This window comes from Gavia stellata, chromosome 25 (genome assembly GCF_030936135.1).
Source record: "Gavia stellata isolate bGavSte3 chromosome 25, bGavSte3.hap2, whole genome shotgun sequence".
In the NCBI taxonomy this organism is placed as follows: Eukaryota; Metazoa; Chordata; class Aves; order Gaviiformes; family Gaviidae; genus Gavia; species Gavia stellata.
Window position 1 is genome coordinate 8,522,669 of NC_082618.1, and position 24,220 is coordinate 8,546,888.

At 41.8% G+C, this 24,220-nt stretch overlaps 2 protein-coding genes across 4 annotated transcripts in view; one reads left to right on the forward strand and one right to left on the reverse strand.

The window, feature by feature from the left end:
* The window catches only part of NCOR1 (nuclear receptor corepressor 1), a 57,815-nt gene extending 57,258 nt beyond the window's left edge, over positions 1-557 (reverse strand). For all 3 annotated transcript variants that reach the window (XM_059829218.1, XM_059829219.1, XM_059829220.1), the window contains exon 1: positions 412-557. In XM_059829218.1, the coding sequence (XP_059685201.1) occupies positions 412-519 (108 nt within the window). In that variant the 5' untranslated portion in view covers positions 520-557. The remainder of the gene's footprint in view (positions 1-411) is intronic.
* A 16,636-nt stretch (positions 558-17,193) lies between these two features.
* The window catches only part of PIGL (phosphatidylinositol glycan anchor biosynthesis class L), a 61,270-nt gene continuing 54,243 nt past the window's right edge, over positions 17,194-24,220 (forward strand). The window contains exons 1-2 of the mRNA XM_059829429.1: positions 17,194-17,470; positions 22,066-22,165. Coding sequence (XP_059685412.1) covers positions 17,194-17,470; positions 22,066-22,165 — 377 coding nt within the window. The remainder of the gene's footprint in view (positions 17,471-22,065; positions 22,166-24,220) is intronic.

A 24,220-nucleotide genomic window follows, 5' to 3' on the forward strand; every position in this document is an offset into this window, starting at 1 on the left:
TAGTCAGGGATTTTAATAATTTCAGCTACAGCATTGCAGGAAGGCATAATTCAACAGGTAATTATATCCTTTCAAGGTAATACTTCAGAAGGAACCAAGGAGCAGTACATGGCTACAGATTATACTTCCCAGAAGTTACACCACAGTCAGACCCTCATTCAAAGACACAATATACTTGAATAAGTAGACCCATCAGCCTTAATGCAAGAGCCAAACTCCAAAGGCACAAACAACATTACTATAGAGATTTCCCCACTCAGTTTTAACTGGGCATATCAGTCTGCAACTCCACTGTTTTCAAATGTGAACAACTCTTATCACATTGGTTTAAAAAAACCCAAACATCCCATTTGGCATAGCACACACCCAAATTATACCCATGCTAAATTTGTAACCCTCGTGTCTCCTTACCTGCTGGTGTCGGGTGCTAGGGAAGGTGTACTGGACAGAGTGAGTAGGATAACGACTCTGTTCTGTGCTGAATGCTCCTTGGTTAGGAGGGTAGCCTGAACTTGACATTATCAGAGAAGAAGTCTTCACAAAGCTGTGAGATCAAGACCAGCAAGCAATCATGTTTCTAGGAAACCGCCTAAAGGAAAAAAGATCACTGATAAGCACTGAAGTACCAGATGTACTCACAATACATTACAGCCATAGTCACCTAAGCAAAACAACCATTACCAGTAAAAGCTTTTTCCTGATGTATTTATTTAATAGGTTACTCTAGTCTGAAACATGTTAACAGGTCTTAAATGGGCTCAAAATGAGACATGTCAGCATTGTCTACACAAAGATTTGAGGATTATATTGTCGGAATACATCATTTTACCAGTTACCAGTTGAATGAGGAGGTTTTTAAAAGAAAAGTTAGTCGCTTTAAATAGATGTTAAAGAGGTTATAATAGTCTATAGATGGACTCTTTATTTACAGTAAATTTCTTTAGCACAACGTGACGTTCACTTTCATTTCTTCTACAGAGTTTTTGGATTCTATGAACTGTTTCTTGCTTTCAGATTCAGGTAGTCTTAGGGCTGCTTTACTCAATGCCACCTACAGTTCATTAAACCACAGTGTATTAGTCAGGCTCTAAAATACTCTTACAATCTAACAGCAGCTTTACAGAAGTAGTTAGTAAAAAAGGCAGTCACGAAGAAAAAAAACCCCACTACTTCAATTGACAACATAGTTTGTCTCATATGGGATGCCAGAAACTGAACATACTATGAAGCCTTAAAACAATCCTGCTTAGTTGACATTCAATGACTACTTTGCCTCTGTTGTATTATCCAGCTACAGATTAACAGTGAACTTGAATGCATACTGATTTGGGGAAGATTTTAAATACTGAAAAAATCCAGACAAGTTCACTAACAAAGTCTGAGCATCTATGAAGCTGTGTATACTTTCAGCTGCTGAAGATCAGAAGACATTGATTAAACACTGCACCCATCAGTGCTTTGAGCAGGTCAATTATGTCTCTAACAAAAAGAGCAGAACACATATTTTTTAAACACAAGATATTTCTCTCTGATAGCTCAAAACATGTAATCCTTGGAGCCTATGTATTAAATACAGAATTCTATGAGACCTGTAGCAAATTCTCAACCACTGGTCCAGAGCCTAGCAGACATATCAGACCTTCAAATAAAGTAACTGTTGATCCCTGCCTGGATGGCTTCATTTCAAAGCACATTAATCTGCAGCCTTTCACAAACATCACATGTAAAGTTATACTTCTGAACTGCATTTTCCATTAACAGTCAATAGACAAAAGCAGCTCAGGAAAGGATCAGACACAGCAAGCTATACCAACAGATCTTAAAGTTTATCTGACATATTTTATCATTCCTGTTCTGTTTGGGGATATTTCCCCACCTCTCCATCAAAAAAAGAAAGCTTTACATGTTGGACTATCAGAATAACGAGACAAATTCAGATTTACCTCTTAAACCTGATTTTCAGATACGAAAAATTAAAGAAAAAACTACAGTTTCTCTTTCGAAGCAATACTACAGATCCCTAGTTGTGTGCTTTAGAGTACCTATATATCTATTATAGTACCTATAATTCATATCAAAGTGACAAGTTCTAACATAGACTTCTTCACCATTAACATTTATTATACTTCATCATTCATACTGCTTTCATTAAAGTACATCTTTACCAACTACGTAATTGTCTAATAGGTCTGAGTCATATGTACTCCATTTAATCAAGAAACAGTGTCAGAAAGCAAGCAGTTTTAGCTAATATACATTGTGCTAGTTAGTTGCAAGCTATAGTACCTGAACACTCAAATGTATTCCTAAGTCCAAGCCACAGCAAAAAAACCCTTTGATTCTTCTCTCTCAACTTGTATGCAAGTCCATGTAAAACTATGGCATATAACTGTCAGCTCCATCAAGCGTTTACTACTCCCATCACAGGCTGCTGAACATATATTATTAAATAAACAACTGGGTCCATAGTATAAGTATGCTCAAACAATTTAAGGTTACAAAAGTATAAATCTTAGTTTGATGAATTGCTGATGCCTAACTTGTGCTACCTCACCAGCTTCATATGCAGCCTCCATAAATATGTGGAAGATGACTTAACTGGATTTTATATATATGTACGTCTGCTACATCTTAAAAACTTTAGTGAGGAATAAAGACAGTAATACTGGATATGATCAAAGCTCCTGTAGCCCAATATGCTGTGACTGACAGTAGCCAGCAGCAGACATTCAGGGAGCACAAACCAGTACTTTCCCAACAAACTCTCCAGCCTTCAAATTGCTCCCGGAGACACAGGCTGTGGCTCAGGGATTCCTTGAGTCAGAGCCCTTCCGTTTAAGATTTCCTAATGGCTTTCTCTTCCATTGGTTTGTCCAGCTGTTTTCTGAACTAGTCTAAACCCTCAGCATCCACAACTGCTTGTTGCAAGAACTTCTACAGTTTAGTAGCACTTCGCATGAGAAACCACTAGCTTTTGTTCACTCTGGACCTGCTACCTTCCTTTGATATCTCTAGTTTTGGCATTGGAACAGACCAAACACCTATTTCCTTTTTTTTTTTTTTTTTTTCCTGTGGCACAAGTGATTCTGTAGACTTCTATCATATACCTTCACCCGTATCTTTTCCACACTGAAGAATCCTAGTCCACTTGGCTGTTCCTTGTCAACCACTTCCAAACCTTCTCTAGTTCTGTGACACCCATTCTGAGGCACAGGGAGCCAGAAAGGTACACCAGATTCTGAGAAAGTATCAATAAATACTGATCCTGTTCTTATTCTCTTCCCTGACATGCTGACCTGAGTCAGGTAGATCTGAAGAATCTGGGGATGCAGAGGGAATCAGGAGAGCAACCACTTGAAAAATCACACACAAAAATAGGCCAACTACTGCACAATTCAAGGTCCTTTCTAGTTTCCCTCTGTCAAGTTACATCTTCTCCTTATTTTCTCAATATTCAGTCAAACCCACAAGTTAATCATTAACCCAGGTGCTGAAAGTTCAATCCACACTCACTTTGTATGATGTTATAAAGGCTATTTCCCCATTCACAAGAACTTCAGTGTACAGACTGTTAGGTTTGTGTTAGGACTATTGGTCTTGAAATCTTTATTGATACAAGAATCTTTCACAACCAACAGCAATGAGAGTTCCTGACCGTCTCTCCAGATTCTGTGCTAGACATGGAAAGATGAGGGAGAAGAGGGGGGCACGGCACACAAGCATGAACATCCTTCATCCATCCAGCAGTGTTAACTCAAACCCTGTATCTCATAACCTACAAGTTTTACATAATACACATGAAAACATTCAGTCTAACGGCCTTCCTACTGAGAACTGCAAGTACAATCACGTTCGCAGCATCATAATAATTTCTTTAAAAAAGTGAAACAAAGAAAAGCTGCCACCTGAGGAAGACAACAGAAACAGCATTAGAGGTTATAATTGTGTTCAATAAGAGAGGTGGGAAGTGAAGAGAGGAAAAAAAGAAAAAATGAAGTTATCAATGGTGCGGGTGCATTCTTTTTCCTCCCCGAGGGAACTGACACAACAGCAGGAAGAGATAAGGGCGGTAACAGTAGATGAAAATACATGGTTACATATCAGCAATTACAAGGTGGGGAGGGAACTAAAGGACAGGGATTCTGCGTTGGATCCCATTTCTTTCAAGACAAAATCACCACGGTAGTACAACAACATGTAAAATGACACTGAAGTACAATATTCCTTCCCTCTAAGCCGCCTTTTCTTGTTACAGACATTTCTATGGGCCTGCATATTCTCCTAATTTGACCTCTCTACATGCCCTGCAGACCCCATCATATCTCCCAGTTTCCTACAGTATAAGCTTGTTTACACTCCGTGCCATATTGGGGTGGGGGGGAACAGAGTTTTGCCAGTATTTGCCTATAGAATTACCACCAATATTCTGCTCAGCTCTGCCTGTCTTACTACCTTAATTCTGCAATTGTGGATGTAAGTACTCGACTTCAACTCTCACTTCTCTGCAGGCAGCCTTATGACCTTTCATCTAAAAGCATCTGCCTCTCTCTTCAGCATCTGCTCGCATGTATCCAGCAGACACAGATTATTCTTCATCAATCTATTTCTTGGTCAGTGAGGGCAATGCCAGCTTCCTGCTGTAACGTCTCCAAGTTCCATACATTCAGATTATGTTTAAATATGGCAGTCGTTTTGCATGAAATTGTAACTGTGTGTGTAGACTGTAAACAATTGCATCTGGGCTTTCCTCACTGCTGCATCCTTCCATTAGTCATGACAAACTTAATCTAGCTCCACTCAAATCCAACTGGAATCCTCCTTTAAAGGTCCTCACTATTAACTCTCTGCCTCTCCAATCCTTCCACTGGCTCCCTCTTCTCTGCCAGAACAGAGGCTGCTCATCTTCATTTTCAGCACCCTTGACAAAGTACAACAGAAGCAATCAACTTCCAGCTCTGTTCAATGACAGTAAGATTCTATTTTTCAGACAAGTATTTTCATACCTTTTCAAGCTATTCTGCAAATTTCAGAGGTTTCTCATATAAACATTTATAAGAGCTGTTATAGACTTTGGAATTCTGTCTTAAATGTCTCGCAAAGATAAGGTTAGGTCGTGAATACTTTCATACAGCTGCCAACCAGGCTGGCAAATTGTCTGTCTCACTGAATACTGACAATTAGAAGGGGCAGAAAGAAATATTTCTTGTTTTGTACTTCAGAATCCAGTCCATTCCGCTATACTGTCCCACTTCACTGACATTCCCAGACCCTGTGGTAAAACATAAGGGATTGGGAAACCCAACAGTGTCAAATGGATAATATATTAAAAAAAAAAAAATTACAGGAGAAGTAGGAGCAAAGAGTCAAAAAGCAACTGTTAAGTCTGAAGGTACCTTGCTGAGCAAAAGCAGTGAAAAGAGAAACAGTTTCAGGAACTGTGAAGAGATACTCGGCCCTGTGTTAATTTGAGCTTCTCAGGCAAGGAAATGATTTAACAATGTTTATTTCTAAAGGTATGATGATATTTTTCTCTTTGGCCAGCTCAAACTACTGAACAGATCCAATTCAGACTTCCCCTTAAAAGCTACTGTTTGCACTTACATTTGTCAGATGTGGAGAATTTTGACTAAGTAACAAATAATTTAGAACTGGATATTACAATGGCAACAGTCATAGCATAATTTCAGATTTGGTTTCTATGAAGCAATACTAATTTGAACAATCTCTCTTGATCTCCAGATCTCAAAACGCTTCAGAAAGAAGCGGAAGTACATACTATCTTCAGTATACACATGGGAAAATGAGTCACAGAAAGGTTAAGAAATTTATCAAAGACTACCCAGGAAATAGTCCATGACTGAAGCAGAAATAAGGCTCAAGTCTTGCAGCACTTTAAGCAGGCAAAAGCTAGCACTGCCCGAGAAAATCAGTTCTTCACTCGGGAAAATACAGCAGGTTAAAAACTGCGACTATTTTTAGCAGGCCAGTTCCCCAAAACCATTCAACACATGGCCACACAGATGTTTACGCCAGCAGAAGGGAAGGGGTCAAGAGGCCAGATGGACGGCGGAGTCACCTACTTGCTGTCTGTGGAACCACGGCCCTGCTTGCTGCAATACCCTCTCTCCTACTCGTACGTTCACCTTTACAGATAAAAGACCGGTCTCATGGGTAGACTGTTTTTCTTCACATACACAAAAGAAGCTAACACTTTTGCATTTAGAGTAATTTTCACGCCATCTTGAAGTACTTAACCAACATTTGCTAATTAAATTTCACATCCTTTTGGGAAATTTCCTCATCTTGTTTTTGAGCAAACTAAGTGTGATATAAAGAGTGCAAAGAATTAGATTACAGTCATATAAGGCTTAAACCGAGTTGAGGGATTTTGTTTTTAAATCAGCAGCCTTAGTAAATTGAGCTCTGATGTAACTAACCTACAGCAGAACAAGGAAGGCTCTGCCTTACGCACGGGATCTACAATGAATCACAACATTAATTCAGGGATATTTATTCAAAGTTTACTCTGGTAAGAAAATGAAGAGTGAAGGGACTGTTTCAGCAGTGGTTAGAAAGGCTTTATCCAAAGCATGATAACAATACTTGTGAATAATTGTTTCATTACATTTTTTATAAAGTCAAATCACAGAAAGAATCTCATGGAAAAAACCAAAACAGAACAGTCCGTATTTCAGGACCAACCTATTAAACCACGATAACTATTTCACGAATTACAGACCCGTGTCTGTCCCTTCAAGACACAATGCTCCAACTTGCATACAATAATACAAAATTACAAGTTGAGAGTCACATAAGTAAACCCCTTCAAGTACATTGCTAGATTTGCAAAACAAATCTTCCTAGTAGCATTTTTATTTTGTCAGATGATCATAAATCTGTTCAAGCACTCAAGCAAAAACATCAAATTTGCATCTTGGGGATATGCCACACACAAGAAAATACTAACATGTACATTTCTGACAGATTTCTAAAAATAGCTTAAAGGGTCCAACCTCCACATAAAAAGTTATTTATTCAAACTAATAGACACAGTGAAAGGCTAAGTATTACTTACCATCTAAAACTCCAATGCTCAGAACATTAACGGTACCGTTACAAGCTAGGACTGACTTAGCAGTCTAGAAGTCTTAACTAAAAAAGCACTAGACACTTCAAGAACAGCTACTAATCCTTCAGTCACTGCCTTAATGTCCAATTATCAACACAGTCATCTGACGGTTATTCAGAAAAACAACAATGAAAAAATTTAGTGACAAAAGAAGTTTGGGTTCAAACTGATCTATGTTAACCCTTCAAGTCTCAATATATGAAGTTCTGCAAAGTATTGTGGAACGGCATGGGATGGTGAGAAAATTAGCTACAGGATCATTAGATAGGACAATCTTGAAAGATACAGGGTTTCCATTCAAGAACCTACCAGAATGTTGATGCCTGAGCAGATTTAAGATAATTTTGTGCTTTAAAACAAGAATTGAAGGAAGCGTATTCCAGCTACAATATCCAAGCTTATAGCTGTGCTTGTAAGTATGAAAATCTGTTGGGCATACCCCCCAAAAGATGAAAGATTCTTTGCATGCTACAAGCCAAAAATGTTAATAGGTCAATGCTGAAATTAAAGACAATTTAAGTAATGGCTATTTAAATACATTCTAGAATACTGTGCTTCCCATTTTTGCAAAACACAGACATCATCCTCAAAGCCCAGGACCTCTTCTACACTTTTTTTAACCTTTTTTCCACTCAGTATTATGTTGCAGAATACTCTGAAGCTCGTAGTGAAAGCATATGGGCATATGCTATTAGAATGAATAGAAACAGTGAACATTATTTTCTCCAAGTTGAGAACAACTAACTGATGAATTTTCCATAACAATTCTGCATGTGCAAATGCCTTTTCTTCTTCTGTGACAGACATTTAAAATATACCATAAATTCCTGAGAACTTTAATCTCGCGTAGTTGCACTCCCTCTACTCACAAGGTTATTGATGTAAAAATTGCTATTTCTATCCCTGCTAGAAATACAGTAAAAAAAATTAACATCTATAAAGCTGTGTTTTACTACCAACACGAAATAACATTCTCTCAATTAATTATTAACATCATATGAATCAAGCCATAAATACAGCAATGGGGGTATTTGAAAAAAGATGCTAAGAGCCTAAACATCTGAATTTTACCTTCTCACACCCTGAAATTTCCACTAGTGTATGATATCGTCTCATTTCTGAATGTTCAAAGCATTAACTCATAATTATGCTATACAGTGTCTGACTCATATTCTACATGACATGGAAGCACAGTGTATACTTTAATTTAGCCAATTACAGCAGTGACAGAAGTCAAGGAGCATTACAGACGTCAATTCAAGATGTCACATTTACTCCATACTAGCAAGACTTTCCCATCTGCATCAAGATAGCTAAAAAATTAAAATAGGATTCTATACTTCAAATTTTAATAGAATAATATACCAACTCCTTAAACTACTTAAGTAATAGCTTTTGGAACACTAAATATTATATAAGTATTAAAAGAGTACTTCAAAGTGGTTTTTGTTGCCATTCCAAAAGGTGAATATTGGCTGCATACTTGCATATGCAATTTACAACCAAACTGTTGCCAAATCTCAGGATCACATTGTTACACTTCATCTTTAAATAACAGTTTCTCCCTCTCCTGCTAGGTAACTACAAATACAAATAGAATTTGTGCTCTACCAAAATGGGGTCAATCAAATTCAGCTGACAAGATACTCCTCTCCAGGAAATTCTATTTTAATCTCTCCTGTAATTTATGAGCTTAAAGAAAAGTTGTTAATACAAGATATCAAGACCCAGGCTATACACAACTTTGCTATATTAATATGGTGGATCACAACAGGAAGAACTAAGACTACCTTAACATCTTAGGAAGTTGCTTCACATAAAAAAAAAAAGGAAAAAATAAAAAAAGGGGTGCTGAGCACATACATTTCAAATAAGAGCACGTATTTTCAACATCCGCTCACCAGTTAACATGCTCACACACCAGGGTACAGAGAATCCCTGAGGGAGGAAACCTCCTCTCCTGAGTTTTATTGAGGAATAGCACTTACTGATTGTGAAGGAGCCTGTCCAGCTCTCTTCTGCCAAGGAGGGTCACAATACCACCAAAACTATCCAAAAGAGGTAGGAGGAAGTCCTCCATTCAGAAATGGAAATTAAGGATGTAGGCATTTCCTTGACTAAAAGTACCACTGAGCAATGATTTAAACCAAAGAAGGGCAGAAACCTTATGAGGTTTTCTGGTTTTAAAAGTATATCACAGAAAAATAGATAGCTTATTTCCTAAAGACATTTAAAACATATTTTGGTTTTCCCAGCAACATCAGATTCTTGTTCCTGGTTGTCCCAATACAACAAATAGCATGCAGTTAATGTACACCACAAAAAATTTTCATGAGCCAAAAACCAGAAACCAAAACTACAGAATTGAATGCCCAAAGCAAACCCTACAAAGTCCAAACACTGCACAGATGAGGTCTCACATTCACAAGGGAAGACAGCTTTTTTCTGTGACAACTGCAGCAGTTCCCAAACCCCAGACATCTACCTCACCCCTTTTGAAGGACTCCATCCCTGCCACAGGGGTAATTCAGCTGGTTACAAAACATCAACTGAAGCATTCAAAATTCACTCATAAAACTATAAGGTGAAACAGAAACCAACCCAAGCATCCTCCAATGTACCGGTCTGTAGCATGCAAGAGGTTCAAGAGATGCTACACAAACAGCGGCGATAAGAAGTATGACAATCTTCCTCAGCAAGTCATCCTCATTCATGAGTCAGTGTCCAACAGCTCACTGAGGTTTACTCAAATTCACCTATTTCATCCCATTTCACCTGTGATTTAGAAATAACCCTGATGATCTCAAGCTTCATAAATATCATACACTATGTATAAAATATTCTTTCAAAATAAGTTTTGCTTCTCCCTCTTGGACTGAAAGCATAGGCACTTTAAAAACAGCTACTGCACATGAATTTATTCCTTCACTGTTAATCCATCTGCAGGTAAAACTGCTTTTGACATCATCTAACATGCAAGAAATTATGCGGTCACAGTTTTAAATTTGCAACCTCTTCCTGTAGTTCATTCATTATCAAAAGCATATCTGTAGTGGCAGCTTTTTAAAGCAGCTTTGGTTTGGAAAAGGAAATATAACTTGACTATTCCATACTGACTAAACCCGTAGCTCCACAAACTACAATGTACTGTAAGAGAAACCACATACTATTAAGAGGGGTTCAGGACAAACTAAATGTCAGCCTCATCACTCTCCTCAGTTGACTGGGTTCAGATAAAATCAAGTCTCGATTTTAGCTAAAAATACAATAAGGTTAAAATAAGAATATTTTTTTTACTGTACCTAATAGCAATGTCTAGGTCTATTCAGATACTCCACAGGAAATGCACCAGGGTCTTCCGGAAACAAAGTTTATTGTCACTACATTTATGATCAATTTGAGATGTTCTACTTCACAGGGAATACAACAATATATAAAAATATAACTCCTAATTGAGGCTCACGCAACAGCCTCTAGGTCACAGAAAAAGGCAGAGTGGAAGAGATCTTCAACTACACATGGTATAAGTAAACTTTTGTATCTGTGAAAAAAAACAAAACAACCAGAACTTAAAGGTTCTAGATATGCATAAGTCTGATCTTTGAGACCACAGTGAAACATCAGCACCTATAGAAATAATGGCTATAATGGAACAGGTAAGTGACCACATTTATTAAGAAAGGTTTTGGGAATAACATTCCAAGAAAGCTAAACCATTAAATTACACTGATTATATGGGAGAATTCCCACCTTCCAGACACCCCTTCTCCGTCAATACAGCTTCTCAGATAGCATAAAAATAGAAAAAAGAGATGAAGAGTATGAACCTGAGACAAAACTCCACAGTGGATAACCAAGTATATATAATTTTTTTTATTTATACTAATTCCCCCTCTTTTTTTCCCCCCAAAAAACTACTATTAATGAGGTGAAGAGTACAGCTGGACTGTAATAATATACCTATCTAGTTTGCTGAGCAGCACTTGAACTTGTAATGAACTTACACAGGCTTAACTTTCTAACATTGACAAACAGGACAAGAATCAGTAGGTTTCCTGCTTGATTTATGTTCACGTTTGTTAGACATCTTACTTGAAACGTGAATGCATTTTAACCCATTTAGGAGAGCGTAGCTTTTCAAAGCAGCCCCATGTTCTGCCCAGGAGCCCCACCAGTAACGGCCCAGCGGATGTTCCACGTGGAGTGTGTGGCCTGTGCCCTGCAGCGAGGGAACGCTACTGCGGCTGTTTTCAGCTCTCGTGGGACAAGTGTGCCTCTGACTTCATGAAGACTATAAAGAGAATTAGCCAAATACACTTTCCCTGCAGCACAGCATAAGGCACAAGTGAATGTATGGCACAAGAGGAGGTATTAAAAGAGACATCATACTAGTTTAAGCATATTTTATACTTTACCTCATGCTTTTCCATTTAGAGGTGTTCTCTCCCTCGCCATCTTTGTGAATGTATTTTCATTTTCAGTTTTACCCAAGCCTAGTCACTCGACATGCACAGAATTTTTAAGTCGTGGTCAACAGTTTGTCCAGGTAGTCTGTCTGCATAAAGATTTCATTTCTGATTTTTTTACTGCTGAGAGTTATGAACAACAGAATTTTTCAGAGATGGCTGATGCATCTTTGTACCAATACAGTATCTTAATTTTGCAATAGCCTTTGTAATCATAAGCAGGTGAAGTCACTGACTTCAAAACCACATAGACCAACATCCTCCTTAAGCCTGAAGAAAAAAACTGCATATCAAATCAGTCTGGGAGTGGCAACATTACACAAGTGGTTTAGACGCGAAGCTATTCAAGGACATAGAAATCTCTCTTAGGATACTGGGAGGAAACATAGCTCCAAGGTAGGATTGAGCTTTCTGTACGCACACCAACTCACTGCTGAACTTAAGCCCCAGTAGGCCCAGACTGTGGTAGTCATTTAACAGATGGCGGATAAACACTGAACTAGCACGGAAGAGGAAGGGAACATCACAAAACATCATTACTAGATGGAGAATCACTGAAGGAGAGAGAAACTAAAATGGAAGACATATTCAGCATGTTCCTGGCTATTTGCATAATTTAGAAATAGCACAAAGTAAATATTTACAGACAGCAGTCCTGCATAGGTCAGAATTTTTATCTGGAACATTTACAGCAGAGATACAAGGTAACACATTCAGTTAATAGTTTGTCATCTGAAACACTGATTTAGATTTGACTAAAGAACATAAATGACTTGAAGAGTTCAAGACTGGCATCCAGGAAACGTCTGTTTGCATTATGAAACCACTGTCTGGTTACTAGTCTGTTCTCAGGATTGTACTGTGTTGCACTGCACCTGCACGAGGCATAGATCCCTTCTAGCTTAAACAATTGCTAAAATATTAAATTTAAGTAGTTATGCACACTAGAACTCTGAATAGTATTTTTGATCATGCAAGAAAACCTTCATTAAAGCCATTTTCTAGGCAAGCATAAAAGAAGAGGAATAAAACATTTCACCAAAACTTTGGCTGAGAGCTTTGAAAGTGTAAGTTAAATGCCAATATAAAGAACATAATAAAGAAAAAAAGAAAATATTTTTCTCTAATACAGAAGACTCTTTCCCTTACTTTTATGCATTTAACAGCAGTTGAAGCAGAGTCAGTTTCCCTTCCCTGTGAGCATCTCTCACTCATACTGTAACCAAGAGATTAAATAACTCGGAAGATGCAGTTAGAGAACCACAAGAACTGTGAAAGGGGACTAGAGGGAAGAAATTGAAAGGAAGCTTTAGAGTCTGTCCCTACTTCTACCACAGTTTTTGAGAGTTTTAGATCCCTTTAAATCATAATGAAAAACACATATGCCCAGAAAGAGCAACTAAAATGAGTGGTTGTAGGAGGTAAAGTGTATTTAAAATAAATAAGCAGCAGCACAATGTAGAAAAGTGAATACACTGATTTTGCGCATGTAATTTCAATCTGGAGAGTTACTTTTAATTGATTTGTACAATAACTAACAAGCTAGAGAGAAGTAACACTTGTGGAAGCAACACTTGCAATATCCTCTCCATACATTAAGAAGTGCACATTATAATTCTTAGAAAGAATATTCCTAAATGCTGCTCTTTCCCATGTTTCAGTAACAAGTTTAGGTATTTTAGTGACCAATATCAAACAGTGTATTTCAAATAGGCAAATTATACTGCACATAAGCACAACAGAACTTTTTTTCCTTAGCAGCCTATGCTATATCACATAGAAAAGCGATGTCAAGAAAAAATTAACCATGCTTTCGCAAAAAGGGTCACTGTAGTTGGCTTGTTTCCTCTGAACTTTTGAATCCTTGGGATAAGCATGAAGGTCTTTCATCCCCCAACACAAGACACTAGATTTCAGCTAACTAGAAATCCACTTGAAATATTTCATACTTCCTTTCCAAATGTCAAGGCTGTTTAGTTAATCAGGAATAACAAAATTCTGCAGAATAAAATTCCAGTGCAAAATTGCAACAGATCTGCATGGTCCTCATGTGCAGTGACACAATGCTATGTGTCCACTTATTCAGGCACTTACACTGTGCCCATGGCCATACTGCTTACCACAACAGTAATGTTTTTTATAATAGCACCAGGTTTTTTTCCCCTCAAATCATACTGCTTGGCATAAAAATCCCTGCCTAAGCTCCAGCAGTTCATAACTGTAGTGCTATACCTAAAAATACTGCATAATACAAGAATGCTGCCACAAAACCAAGTCTTCAGAACTAGACATCCCCTTCTCATTGTAATAAGTTGTCCTTTATTTTTAGGTTACACCAATATTTACAGTCATGAAAAGGTATAACAGTGTTAGGTTAATGGTTGGACTTGATGATCTTAAAGGTCTTTTCCAACCTAAACTATTCTATGATTCTATGAAAACACTTGTTAAGACCATATCTGTGAAACAAGAAGAAACAGGTTTTGGACAACAATAGATTGTTCAGACTACCTACTTATTTACTTACTTGAGCCTGTCTAACGCTAACAGTACATAGGACCATCTAGAATCTTGTCTAACTGCAACCGATGTGATACCCACAGGTTTTTTTAAGTACAGAAAAATCAGTAAGTACAAAGTTCTTTACCATCAAGTCAAAATAATTCTAGAAAAAGCCACCTCCATTGTGCCCTGCAGCAGCCCAGAGATGACAGAAGCTGGGGATGTTTACTGGTCCTATATGAATAATTCAGCGTCAGCATCAGCAACAACTCCCCACCACTGACAACCTCAGCGTGGGGCTGGAGCAGGCGGCCGCGATGCACCTCCAACACGCGAGCTCTGAAAGCAGGACATCTTCAGAACTAACGCACTCCTGGCCGAGCGTCCAAGTGGCTGATTTTGAAGAACTGGCCCCTTTTTTTTTATTTTTTATTTTTTTTTTTAACTTGTACTTCTCCTACCTACAGGACAGGGGTGAACACCCAACACACCGATGCTCTGGGATTTCTACAAAAACTTCCCCGCCAGGGCCATCTCTCACGGCCACCCCCCGGACCTTCCCACACACAAACAGCGTAAATGAAGAAAAAAACCCCGCGGGCACCGGGCACCCCCCGCCCCAGCCCACACCTGATCCGCCCACGTCCCACACCCCCAGCGGCTCCCCCAAGGACCCCCCGCCCTCGGCTCCAGCGCCTTCCCCACGGGGACGAGAGCGGCTCTCGCCCCGGTGAGGAGGGAGGAGGAAGGGATGGCCGGGGCCCCCGCCTCTTCCCCCTCCTCCTCCTCCTCCTCCTCCTCACAGCGGAGGCGCTAGGCCCCGCTGCCCCACCGGGCCGCGCTGCCCCCCCGCGCCGCCCCGCCGGGCCCCCTGCCCTTACCGACGGCGCGGCGCTGGGGCGGCCCGGGCGGCAGGCTCCGGTGGGGCTGGACGGTCGCGGCGTCTCACCTCAACCGCAGCGCCACCGCCACCGCCATCTTGCCTCCCCTCCCCCGGCTCGGTGGGCTCCGCCCCCTCCCGCCAGGTCCTGGCAGCTCCTGAACAAACGGCCGCGCCACGACTCGGTGGTTTCTACCGGCCGCGGGCGCTCAGCCCTTCCTCTCGCCATGACGGTGGCCAGCGCTACCCAGGCAGCGCCAGCCCGCGAGGAGCCGCGGGCGGGCCCAGCGGTGAGAGGGCGGGCTGCTATGCTCCTTCCAGGACCCGCTGGCCGGTGCGGCGGGGAAGGATTCCCTCCCCCTCCCCGCTGAGGGGGCTCGGGGGGGTGGGAGCGGCCGCCATGAGGCGAGCGCGGGGCGCGGCGGCGCTGAGGCCAGCGGGTCCCGTCGCCACCGGCGGCGGCTGCCGGCGGGCGCTGCTGAGGGGCCCGGCCCGGCGGCTCTCCCGGTGATGCTACTGACCGGAGGGGTGGGAGCGCGGGAGAGCCGCAGCGCCTCGCTCTCCCCCGCCGCATTACGGGCGAATCGATATAAATTTATAATAACTGATAACGGGCCCGGAGAGGGGCGCGGGGGGCACCCGCGGTGCCGGCAGGCCGCGGCCGTGCCAATGAATGGGGCCTCTGGAGCCGCGGCGGGGCGGGAACCCGTCCCGGGCCCCGAGCATCGCCCGAAGGGCGCCGGGCCCCCGCCGGGCCCTTCCCGCCCCCCGGGCTGCGGCACCTCCGCCGGGGCCCCGTCAGGCTCCCGCGCTGTCACTACCGTCGTGCCTCTGCCTCTAGCGACGAACGGCTTCTGAAAAATGTGAGAGAGGTCTAAAATCTCGAACGTCTTTTTATCCCCCCCCCCGAACGGGGAGTGTGTAAATTCTTCCCTCCTTTTCCAATAAGGTGTTTCAAATCCGCATGGCGTTTTACCTGCGAAGAGGTAATTCCAGATGTGCTAAGATCACAAATTAATCTCTTACCAGATTTACTATGGGGAAAAAAAAAAGAGATAACCATTAGACAAGATTAAATTATCTCATTGTTGTTACAATTTCCATTAAATACGAGCAGTCATATCCCACATTTGCGGGATGTGTGTCCACACAATTATTTATTCAGACCAATAAACCTGTGGCAAACAGGATTACTTAGAAAACACGTACTGCGCTAAGTATGTAGCTGTTACAGTGGCGGAGGCCCACTCGGTTAAGTGCTACGTTAAGGTGACAGGACACGTCTCCAGGCTGAAGTGTTTGCAGTCTTTAATCCCAACACATGCCGACGTCTGCCTCTATGCACTTGGAAGCTAAACTGTCCAAATAAAAGTCTGTGAAGACAAGTCAGGCATACAATTTGTGAGGTGTTAGCTGCTCTTCAGACACTGAATTCCTCTGAATTGCTTTCCTCATTTTATTCTTTAAACCTACCCAGCTAACATACTCCACCATCGCTGACTTAATACACTTGTCTTCCATATTGCCTGTTTGTCTTGAAAAGCAATGTTTCCAAGCCATCGTGTATCCGATTGCCTTTTTCTTGTTTATTTTACTACTTCCTGTCTCCTTTTGCTCTGCAACCTTCTCCAATGGTGGACTGCACTTCTAAGACGTACCCAAACATGTTTTTTTTTCCCTTGCAGCCATACTTGGGATAGCCAGCAGATCTGCAGATAGCAGAACGAGTCTGAAGATAAGCTCCTCTTGCCCTGCTTTTGAGGTTTCCCTTAACCCGCGTCTCTTCCACAGTACTACAGCGCAGGGATAAAAGGTACTACACGCTGAAAAGCTCAGCTTTTGTCACTGTTAAGTTATTATTTCTTAGCGTACCAGCAGCGTCAGCTGGTGCGCTGCAGGCCCCGGGCAATGAAGGCTCTCCCCACGGGAACGGCCCCCGTTCAAACCCCGCCCGCGGGGCCCCGCTCCCCGCCTGGGGCCCTGCCAAGCCTGGCGAGGGCAGAGCGGCGGGAGGCCTCCCGGTGCGCCCCTCCTCCTGAGCAGCCCTGGAGAAACGGAGCCGGGGCACGTTTCCGCGACAGCGGCCGAGCGGCCCCGCCCCGAGGCGGGGAAGAGAGGGGAGGGGCTGGGGGGGGGAACCCTTTCGTGCCGGAACCTTCCTGCCGCCCCTCCCGTTTCCTGCCGGAGCAGCGCGGAGGGGCGCGGCGCCGGTCGCCATGGCAGCGGGGCCGTGGGGCTGGGGGCCGGCGGCGCTGGCGCTGGCGCTCGCGCTGCTGCTCGCGCTGCTGCTCGGTGGCGCGCGCCGCCTGCGGCGCCGTTACGCGGTCGACGGAGCTCGCGCCTCCCTGAGGGGAAGAGCGGCGGCGCGGGCGGATGGCGTCCGCGCGTTGCTGGTGACGGCGCACCCTGATGACGAAGCGATGTTCTTCGCCCCCACGGTGCTCGGCTTGGGCAGGGCCGGCGCCCGCGCCGCGGTGTTGTGCTGCTCCGCAGGTGAGGGGGGACGCGCCGGGAACGGCGGGGCACCCACCACCGCGGTGCCGCCGCGGCCGCCCCTGGAGGCCGCGCTTCCCACCCCGTGACGTCATGGGAGGGCCGCCATGATGTCTTCCCATGTGTGGCCTCTCGCTGTGACGTCAGCCCCGGGCTATGACGATGTTGCCAGTGCCTCGGAGCAGCGGGCGGTGGCTGTACCGTGTGGCGACCCCGCTCATCTGTGACACCATGTGTGATGTCACTGTGATGCCACACATTATGTCATTGCTGTGCTGAACCTCAGGGCCCTCTAGGCCTGTGCTGCCATGACAGCGTGGCGCTGCTGTGAAATACTGGTGCAGTGGAGGAGGTGCTGTGCTATCCATCTGCGGTTCGATGGCACGGTTCGGGGTCATGGCGCACTGCCGTAACGTCCCGAACGCCCCAGAGAGCTGCCGTGCATGGGTGGCTTTTGTCAGAATGTTACATTCTGCAGAGTTTCAGCAGCAAAATCTCCCTCTGTATCTGAACCTTGCACAGTGGTTTCACCATCCAATCTCCTGTTGCAGCACTGAGGTACTTTCAAACTGTGCGGAAGCGTCAGTAAGTTCTAAAAAGGCACTGTTCAGCACAGCCTTTTGGCATCTCCTTGTAATTCTGCCATCTTGTAGAGGACTCGCTTGGATGATCCAGTTTTAATGTCATAATGACACATTTGCTGTAACACATCTAAAAAGAACAGTTGCCTAACAATCCCATCATGGGAAAACAGACCGTAAGGGAACCCAAGGTCATCTTGTCCATCAGTCAACCTGAAGGCAGCACCAGCGTGTCTTCATTTGCTGCAGACAAATGTCTAGTTTGTTCTTCAGAACCTCCAGGGAGGTTCCTCAGCCTGTGCGGTCCATGTCAGTGCTGCATTAGCTTTTCTTCAAATCACTTTTTCTTGAATCATTGACATAATTTAAGCTTGTTTGTTTATTTTTCCTATCTGCCATGAACATGGACATCAGAGCCTTTGTAGCAGCCTCTTACATATTTTAAGGCTGTTATCTGCCTCTTCTGTCTTATCTTCTCCAGACTAAACCCCATTTCTTGTAATCTTTCCTCATAGATCATGTTTTCTAAACCTCTGATCATTCTCATTGCTCTCCTTTGGACTCTTCCAGTTGGATCACATCTTTTTTGAAGTGCAGTGATCAAAACCTTGAAGCAGTACTCCCACTGAGGCCTTTCCGGGGTTGAATAGAATGGAAAGATTTTCACAGGCGCCACTGTTACCAGGACAAGAATTTTTCACAGCACGTGACACTCTTGTCTTGTGTTCTTCTCGTGATCTACAGAAGCTCCAGATTTTTTTTTTCTGTGGAACTGATACCTAATCGATTATTACAATGTTGATTTTTTTTCTGCGTAAGAAGCAACCTCTTTTTAATTGATCTTTCAGACCATACTGCTATACCAGAATTCATGAGTCTGTGGTGAAAACTAAGGATTTTTTTTTTTATGTTTGTTGAGAGGAGTATCTAAGGCTACAAACATTTACATCTTACACTGACAGCTACTTACATTTGGGAAAAGGGCCCTCTGTGTTTTTGAAAGCCCCGACTAGTTCACTGCCAACTTTTCTGTTCTTTGTTCTCAAAGCTTTTTGTCATACAGACCATCTAGGTGAGAAGACAGGGATTAAGCTATTGTTGAAGTCCAGTGGTGTAATGGCTTTACTGATCACACCATACCTCCCATTCAAGATTTAGTGCAGAGCTTTCAGTTGTCTTTGCTGAGGGACAAAGGTCTGTGGATCCCATTTGGCTTTTTCACAGCTATGGAGAGATTACTGAAGTGCAACTCTGTCATTTCAGTGTTGGAGACTAATACACTCCAGCTATTAGAGAACCTGCCAAATAAATGTTGCATTTCTGTTTATTTTGTTAAATTTTCTTTTTTATTTACTCCCAATTCAGTGACATGAAACATTCAGTGTGTTTGACACTGCATTCTATGTACTCTCTTGCATGTGTTTGTAACGGAACTACCAGCCCGTATAGGAGAGTACATTGACTGAGCTAATAGGTTTTTCTGTGCCTCTTATTAGTCTTTTGGGCAATTCAGATGGTTCATCCTCTCATTGTTTGTATGATTGATGATGACAAGTGAGTGGAACAAAGACTCTGCAAATCGTAACTGAGAAGAAATCATTACTTAGAAAACAGCGTACTTGCAGTTTTCAGATATCAATCAAAATGCCTTAGAAATGAATTAGAATTACAGCACTGTGAAAAAAAATCAGTCTTTTCCACACTGAATAATCTCCAGTTGAAATAATAACTCAGTATAAATGTGCTTTGCTCTCTGTAGTAGCTGACGCTCTATTGTGAGTGCTCCGTGGATAAGGTCCAGCAGCATCAGCTCTTCAGCTGTTTTTGCTCTCGATAGCTGCCCGTTTTTTTCTTGTTAGCATTTATGTATTCCTGATGTCCTGACACATTTCTCAAGCTCTGGAACATGGATCTGTTACTTTGAGTTCAGTAGAAGTTAGGTATTTTGAGAACAGTGGTACTATTTGGATAAAACATTACCTGCAGTCAGCTATTACACTGCATTGCAGCAAAAGATATGTTGTCTTAAAACAGTAGTGTTGTTAATGGCCTTGCAAAAAAATCAGTCTAAAATAAGTCCCGCTGTACTCATGTAATCCAAGTAGTGAAGGTGCACACTTGAATTAATTGTACTGAAGCTGGAACTTGCAATCTACGCTGCAGAGTACCAAGCTGACGTATTCCTCGGCAAAGCCACAGATAGTCATTGTCATAGTCTCCTAAAACCATTCACTCACAGTCTGCAAGAAGAGGGTGGTTTTTTTTTTTTCTAATTACTCTTTCCCTCTTTGAAGATTTTACAAAGCTTGCTAGTGATGGCTTGGACTGCAACACTGCTCAAGAGAAATGCTAGATTTAGATGACTCACACCCACAACAATAAAAAGTTCTCGTGTAATTCAAGACAGCTGACTATAGACTTGAATCATACATCAATACTCAGCTGTATTTTTTTCATTTTATTGCTTCAAAGTTAAAATTGGGTTGCAAATACTGCCCTGCACAGGGCAACATTCTGGAAGGGGCCATCGCAGCTCTGGCATGGACTTTGCATGGCTGATGCCAAGGAAAAATAAGGGAATGTCAGGGCAAGATGAGAAGAAAATCATTCAGTGAAGAAGGAGGCAGTGTTTTAAGATAATGGAACCCGTTTCCCTCCTAGTTGTTGGTCTGTCTGTTGTAACTTTTCCAAAATGCCTTATCTAAATTAGGTTTTCTCTCTTCTTTTGGTTCTGTAAGTTCTTTGCAATCTTGCCATATTAGTTTCTGCCTGAATTTCCTCTGTGAATGATGCAGACTTCTGAGAAATCTTTGTCTCAAAACACAGATTGTTATGATGGAATTCCTCATTTCTTCAAATCCTTTTAGTTCAATCATTGTATTCTATTGCAGCGTCCTAGTGTTATATGACAATTACTGCTCATTAGAAGTGGCCCAGAATATACTATGAACTTCAGTCACTTATAGAATACCCTGTGGGACAGGCTTTCCATGTGTTATCTCAACAGTTCTGTTCCGAGTACTTTGGACTTGCTGTTCAACTTGGCTCTGTGAGCCTATGTTGTTAAGAATACAGGAGGGAGTTCACGGCAGCATGTCTAATAGTGAAGGAGGAGTGACTCTTTGGCCCTTCCTAAGGAGATTAATGATTACTGATTTGTCGTGAATACTTGTTTTTAAAAAAGCGGACTAAGATCCCACTAACCTCTTTCACAGAGGCAACCTGGAAATTTGCCAGTGGTAACAGCTTTTAGTCACCTCACTGCAAAGGCAGTTTCTCCTGTGTTTATGAAAAGATCTTGCTCAATTGGTTTGTAATATATTGGTGAGTTCCATTCACATAATGTGTAAGCGGTTAGTCCATGTATATGCATATTAGAAGACTCCTTTTTTTCCCCACAAAGCATGGTCAGCCTATAGAATTCACCAAAAGATATATTAAATCTTGCTAAAAATTTAACAGTGTTCAGAAGTGGATTAGGCATATACCAAAATAAAACAAAAAGCCCAAACAAAAAACTCAGAAGAGTTAGAAATTGTGATGTTTCAGGGAATAAGACAATCAAACAGGTGGTTGAAAGCAGTTTCCCAAGCAAGTTATTCCAGAATTGTTGTTTGGAAGATCTCCTACATCTTTGGCAGAAGTATTTAACTTTGGCCACTCTTAGGATGAGGATACTGGGCTGTTTGGACCACTGATTTGATTCGACATGGCAATTTCCGATGCCCTTGCCAAATAAGCTCACGAACGGCTCCAAGCCACGGTCAGTGCATAACCATGAGGAATGTAGTCAAGGTGGGCAGAACTTTGCCTCAGCATTTTACCTTGAGCTAAGCCAGGTGTTGCTCAGGTAAAAGCTACGGAGTTTGTCCCCTGCAATATATCTGTTCCTCAAATGATGACCTTTTATTTAGTGTGTGATGCTCACACTTAATGCTTTGAGAAAGAAAAGAGGAATTCTTTCCAAGCTAACCTAAACTAAATTAGATGGTGTTGCTGTGTTTGGTTTTTCAGGAAATTATTACAATCAAGGAGAGATTCGTAAGAAAGAGCTGGAACAGAGTTGTTTTCTTCTGGGGATTCCTGCTTCTGATGTAACAGTCGTTGATCACAGGTAACTCGTTTTCATTTACAGCATAATTTCATTGCAGTTTTAAATAGGGGGTAAAGTTCACTTTAAAGTTCAGTGAAACCTTACTTTATCATTCTAAAAAGTCTTGAGGAATCTAAAAAAACAATACTAGATATTTTTGTTATTTCTTAACATAAGTCTAATTAACACAGAAGACAATTCAAGTGTATAATGGGGATCATAATCCCTAGGTTAAGCTCTGTTGATACAGCATTTAGAATAATGATAACCATACTTGTTGGAGTCTGGCACAGTGTGTTTGGGCACCATGATCACTTTTTGTTACACTTGTTGCAATGTTATACAGACAATTACAAATTCTCTGAATTGCCTGTGGCAGGTTTGTCTGTAGACTGGTCTTTACAGGGATAGCGTGGAATTCTGTTATATTTATAATCTGCTTTAGTCCTGGCTAAAGAGAGAAGTGAATTTCAGTGTTAAAGACAGTCTGTAATAACATGACAGTAAGATTCTTTCAAATTAAGCCATGCAAGATTTCTGTTTTTCTAAGGTGTGATGTTGTTTTCTTTAGTTGTGTGTACATACAAAGGTAGGTGATAAAGTTGACATATCTTTGTTTTGGGATTAATTCAGGAAGACTCTTCTGGGAAGGTGATTTAACACTTTGAATCAGTGAAACTCGGAACTAACATTGTAAAGGCCTCTTAAATTGCCTGATCACTGTCTGTCTAGGGTTGATAGGAGCTGAACTAGATACCGATTGCTAGGAAACAGGGTACAAGTGGTTGTTTCAATTGTAAACAACTATCATACAATCCATAAAGAATATTTTTGTTTATGAAGAAATAACTTTAATAGCAACAAATTGATTTAAAGCCATGCCAACTAGAAAAGTCGGACTTGACAAAAATCTGGCTCCAGGCAGGCCCTTTTCCCATGAACATATTTTCCCTTGAGCTAAGGCAACAGAAACCACAGTCCAGAATATGAATCTTGTTGAGGTCTTTGCTTTTTTTAGCTTTAGGTTTCTCTCCAAGTTTTCAGCTCACTTAGGAAAACAGCATAGGAGTTGTTTTTCCTTTGGAATGAAAAGAGATGTTTCCGTTCACTTCTTATGAACTGGTTTTGGATAACTTCAAGTTTTGTAGTACAATCATATGACAACGCCCAAAACATTTTGGGGAGGGATAAGGAAAAAAGCTGCTAAGCTTTGCTAACCATAAAGTCTGCTCAATGAACCATCTTTTGAACTTAACACAGAGCCCAGAAGCCTACTGGCCTTTCATCCTCTAATGCAACGTGAGGTTGGTTAGTATGTGATGCAAGTTTCCTGATACTGCTCAGTCATCCCCCAGCGTACACAGTCCAGAGGACTGCTTTTTGCAAGTAATACTTTGGTTTGCTCTGTAGGAAGGTGAGCACCATTTCAAAGAAATAGCTTGGATCGTGCCTATCTATTAATTTCATTACTAGTATTACACATATTTATGTAAGTAATGACTGATACGTGATTTCCCCTAGTGAATGCACTGCCTGAGAAGACAGATCCATCCCATTGCCTGGAGCTTCTGGGCATGGACTAGAATGTACAATGTTGTTCTAAGAAACAGGTTTAGGTTTCAGGTCTTTATCTCTGAGGTTAGATTGCTATGAGATAGCCATCAAATCATCTAACTTTATTGTGCATTCAGGGAGTGAACTGAAGTTCTTGCTGAATTTTGCTCAGAGCTTGTTTACACAGTGAAGTTAAGTGTGTTTACAGTGCATTATTTACTCTGCAATAACTCACCAAGTGGATACTCTTTATGGAAAACATCTGTGGATGAGGTGTTAGCAAAATGGTAGAGGATCAGGAGTAATTTCTAGATGACACTGAATTTTTAGAGTAGCTAATTTTTAGAGTACTATTTTCCAGTGGTTTAGACAAAGCACTGGGTCTCAGGGTTCTTGAAACTTACTCAAAGTTCCTGGATTCCTTAAGGTCAGTAGCTTTCCTATGCCTCTCTTACGACTTCTGTAATTTACAGATTATACAAAAATATTTGCCAGTATGGCCTGATGCGAAACTTGCTAAAT